The 4,997-nt window shown below is 46.6% G+C and overlaps 1 protein-coding gene across 1 annotated transcript in view; it reads right to left on the bottom strand.

Moving 5' to 3' along the window:
• Window positions 1-1,648: 1,648 nt before the first annotated feature.
• The window catches only part of LOC106817268 (beta-1,3-glucosyltransferase-like), a gene marked incomplete at its 5' end in the record, with an annotated part of 5,910 nt that continues 2,561 nt past the window's right edge, over window positions 1,649-4,997 (bottom strand). The window contains 4 exons of the mRNA XM_014821927.1: window positions 1,649-2,234; window positions 3,420-3,567; window positions 4,013-4,135; window positions 4,478-4,580. Coding sequence (XP_014677413.1) covers window positions 2,097-2,234; window positions 3,420-3,567; window positions 4,013-4,135; window positions 4,478-4,580 — 512 coding nt within the window. The remainder of the gene's footprint in view (window positions 2,235-3,419; window positions 3,568-4,012; window positions 4,136-4,477; window positions 4,581-4,997) is intronic.

Genomic DNA, 4,997 nt, shown 5'->3' with positions numbered 1-4,997 from the left:
TAAAGTCGGCGACGCGGCACACGTACGTCTGCTAGCCCGCTGGCTTTCCGCGCGTGTTGTGACGTCATCGCTATAGCGAGATAGTGAGAATAATTCAGAAAAATGATGCGAGGGAGACATTGACTGAAAGGAAACGAGAGATAATAAACAAGAGAGAAGGTGCAACAGGAGAGAGAGGAGATGGACAGGGGGACAGGGAGAGAGAGAGAGAGAGAGAGAGAGAGAGAGAGAGAGAGAGAGAGATGGAGATAGAGCGAAAGAGAGAGAGAGATGTTGTGCGAGAGTAAATCAACACATCCTTTCAGGATGCTATATAATGAATTAACATAATGTATGACCGCGTGCATGTAGCCCTAACTGGTACGCCAGTTACCCTGACCTTCCTATATGACTAGTATATACGATATATGCATGTTCATATATATATATATATACAGATATATATATATATATATATATATATATGTATATATGAACGCTAAATACTGACAGTTATAAAGAGAAGATTGAATCACAGTAGATAACACTTCACCGCTGAGCGAAAAAGCTTTCCATTGATCACACTCTGAGAATGTCACAATCTATTTCTTTCTTCGAATCCATTCTTTAAACGAAATGAGAGCTCCTTCGACGTCACAATTAATGATGTCACGCTTACGTCACTGTTACGTCACGCGTTTGTAGAGAAAATGTGTCTCTCAGTATTTTGTCATCTCACGAAATATCTTATATTGTTTGGAAGTTCCGAAATATAATTTTTCGTTGATAGAACTTCACGTTTTTTTCATCACGTCTGAAACTTGCAATTGGTTTATGTTCTTAATTCGCAGCTAACGTATGTGACATAGATTCATTCTCTTCATTCATATATTGCTTTCAACAGGCGATATTCACAAACGTGAACTGTAAGCAAGTTATCGTCCTTATGACGTAAAAATGGGCAGAAAAACACGATGAGCGTAAAACATCGTGTTTACAACGATATTTGTGTAAACAATAATAAACATTGTAGACCATTAACGAGGCTGTTTATCTGGTGCAGTGCAGACGGCACGTCACGATAACTCTGATCGCTGATTGGCTCATATCGAATGCAGATGCCGTGTCACGGTAATGCTGACTGCTGATTGGCTGATATCGAATGCAGACGACAGCTGAGGATGATTCTGACTGCTGATTGGACGATATCAAATGCAGACGACAGCTAATAACAACCCTGACTGCTGATTGGTCGATATCGAATGCAGACGACAGCTGAGGATGATTCTGACTGCTGATTGGACGATATCAAATGCAGACGACAGCTAATAACAACCCTGACTGCTGATTGGTCGATATCGAATGCAGACGACATGTTTACACAACCCTGACTGCTGCTTGTTTATGACAACAACAGTAGTGTACATGCAGTAGTGGTGAGACCACAGGCACTTGAAGCGTTTCAATAAAATATAATGCTAAATAAATACGAAATCTATTTACTACCAAATTCTTAATGTTTCTATACTCTCTTTCACCTATTATTGCCGACAGTTTCCTGTAAATTCCGTCCAAATCCTCTATGTGCAACACATGCTACCGGCCGCCATGGCTGCTGCTGCACACTAACACTTAAATATATAGTACTATATATTTAAGTGTTAGTGTGCAGCGGTAGCCATGGGCATGGGCATATATATTTAGCATTATATTTTATTGAAACGCTTCAAGTGCCTGTGGGTGAGACAGAGGCAATCGTGAGCGGACACAGGGGTGAGGTGCATGTTTATTAATGTCTGCCCTCATTCCTGCTGCCTTCTCTCTCTCTACAGGGAACTCTTGGCTGTTTCCTCGACTGCGTGTCCTTCCCCCGATCATCTAACTGGCTGCTCCCTCCGTCGAACACCCACCCTGATGTATGACCAGTACCCTGGCTGTTCACTCTATCAATTGCCCTCCCTGGCATACAATCACTGCTCTGGCTGTTCCCACTATTGACTGCCCTCCCTCGCATATGGCCACTGCTCTGGCTTTTCCATCCACTGCGCTGCCTCCCCGGCCCAGCGATCGACGCCCTCTCCTCCCGCGAGGCGGCGAGACGAACGGATGCTCTTGTGTTATAGCTCGTCGTGGGCGACGTCGGCGTCTGCGAACCAGTCGTCGTAGACGCGGTAGGGGTCGACCATCCAGTGCTTGTGGAAGGAGACAGGCAGCTGGTGGCTGAGCATGTCCTCACTGTAGTCCTCAGGCCTTGCCTGCAAACACACGCCGACACATGGGATCATATTACTGACGTCACACACACACGACAGGGGGCGCTAGGGTGGCAGCCGACTTAGTAGACGAGAGGGAGAGGGGGGGGGGTTGATTTGCATATCAATGTTGATATGTATAGTTTCATAGTTGTGTACAAACACAATGTACATAGTGCTATGCAGTCTCACCGCATGCACGCCGCTGTGCACAAACACACAGACGTAGGGAGAGTGTGTAAATGGGGAATAACGGGAGAATAATAGATGTATAGCATAGGAATAACGGATAAATGACGAGGGAATGACGGAGGAATGATGGGAGAATAAAGCCCGCCGCACACGCTGTGGAACTTGCGGCGCCATCGTCCACAGCGTGTGCGGATGCAAAATCCCTCGATCTGCGTCGTGTGGAAAATATCACACGTGTTTGATATTTTCTTCCACGTGTGAAAGATTAAACAGTGTGTGCGGAGTGGCTGTGTAAATTTCCACACTCAATTCGCATTGTTCTTGATTGTTCGCTTGGACACGGAGCGTCGTTGAAGAGAGCGTTCACACGACGTTTGATCGATCAGTTCTTGGACATGCCTCTATATATGCGAGCTGCCTGATATGCGAGCTGAGAAAAAAATCGTCCAAGCGAACAATCAAGCAAACAATGCGAATTGAGTGTGGAACTTTACACAGCCACTCCGCACACGCTGTTCAATCTTCCACACGTGGAAGAAAATATCAAACACGTTACACGTGTGATATTTTCCACACGACGCAGATCGAGGGATTTTGCGTCCGCACACGCTGTGGACGATGGCGCAGCAAGTTCCACAGCGTGTGCGGCGGGCTTTATAAGGGAATAACTGAGAAATGACGAGGGAATGACAGAGTAATACTGGGAGAATGACAAGAAAATGACTGAGGAATGGCAGGGAAATTATGGAGGAATAATGGAAGAATAATGAGGGAATGACGGAGCAATGATTAGGACACACAGGGGCGTGTACAGGGGGGGTCCAGGGGGTGCGGACCCCTCCCCCTGCTCGCGCAGAAAACGCATCTGAGGGGGTCTAATTTCAAAAATTTTCAACCCAGACCCCCCCTTCGCGTACTCGCAAGTATGTGTTACGGTTAGACCCCCCCCCTGGTCCAAATCCTGTACACGCCCCTGCCACTCCGTGTGCACCTCACCTGGTGGAAGTAGGGTGAGTGAGTGACGGGGATGCCAAGTGACTTGAGGCACATGCCGATGGTCATGTCATCCGGCGTGTCCGGCGTGGGACACATGCAGCGACCGCTGTCCAGCATCTGTCTGACCGCCGTGATGCTGAACACCATGCTACAACACACACACACACACACACGTACGTCATCATGGGATATCACGGGTCATCACAGGTCATCATGGGTCAACACGTGTCATCACGGGTCATCACAGGTCATGATGTGTCATCACGGGTTATCATGGGTCATCATGGGTCATCACAGGTCATCACGGGTCATCATGGGTCATCATGGGTTATCATGACTTACCCACTGCTTATCATTAGACATTCATTTGAAATTTATTGATCACCACTTTATGGTTATTTGTTATCGTTACCAGTTTCACATTATCCGTGATAGCTGGCCATGCAGACGTCATTCATCCGTCATTCATCCGTCATTCACTTACAGCTCACTCTCTAATTACTCATAAGACAACCACTGGTCACCACCCGGCCAAAACCGAGATCTAGCATGAACCACGCGATGATGTGCCGTTGCCATGGTGACGTGCTCACCTGCTGCCTCCGGTGAGGTAGTCGTAGCCGAAGCCAGCCGTCGCTCCGTACGCGTACCTCTCTCCCAGCGCTACAGCCTGCCGGGGGTCGTAACACGCCAGCAGCTGAAGCATCCGCCGCACGCTGCAACACAGATGACAGATAGGGGGCGCTACGGGCGGTGCCTGATGAGAGGGGGCGCCACGTGATAGCGTAGACGGGTCGGTGGCTTAGTTACTGTTGCGTGTTAAAATCGCTGGTGTTGTTTTGATTGATTGATCAATTGATTGAGTGATTGATGAATTGATTTATGTATGGTTAGACTGATTGATTAAATGAATGACTGAATGAATAAATGACCGATTGATTGATTGATTGATATATTGATGAACTGTTGATTGATTCAATAATTGCTCTCTCTTGCTTGAGTGAATGAATAAACAACTGATTGATTAATTTATTGATTGATTTATTGATCACTGTTACCTGAGCAGCGTGTCATCATCTGCGATCACCAGCCACTGCATCTTGCTGATGAGTGGTTGTTCTAAGGCACGGCGTAGTATCGCAAACGTCTTGGCACAGTGCCCTGCGAAAACAACCCATGACGTCACCAGCCAGATCTCTTAAACAGTGATGTCATCACTACGAGCATAGTCTATAAGCGGTGATGTCATCGCTAACAGCATAATCTATAAGTGGTGATGTCATCACTACCAGCCATTTCCCCTAAACAGTGATGTCATCACTACCAGCATAATCTATAAGTGGTGATGTCATCACTACCAGCCATTTCCCCTAAACAGTGATGTCATCACTACCAGCATAATCTATAAGTGGTGATGTCATCACTACCAGCCATTTCCCCTAAACAGTGATGTCATCACTACCAGCATAATCTATAAGTGGTGATGTCATCACTACCAGCCATTTCCCCTAAACAGTGATGTCATCACTACCAGCATAATCTATAAGTGGTGATGTCATCACTACCAGCCATTTCCCC

The sequence above is a fragment of the Priapulus caudatus genome, unplaced genomic scaffold (assembly GCF_000485595.1).
Source record: "Priapulus caudatus unplaced genomic scaffold, Priapulus_caudatus-5.0.1 Scaffold1655, whole genome shotgun sequence".
NCBI lineage: Eukaryota > Metazoa > Priapulida > Priapulimorpha > Priapulimorphida > Priapulidae > Priapulus > Priapulus caudatus.
This window is presented reverse-complemented; position numbering and strand designations above follow the sequence as displayed.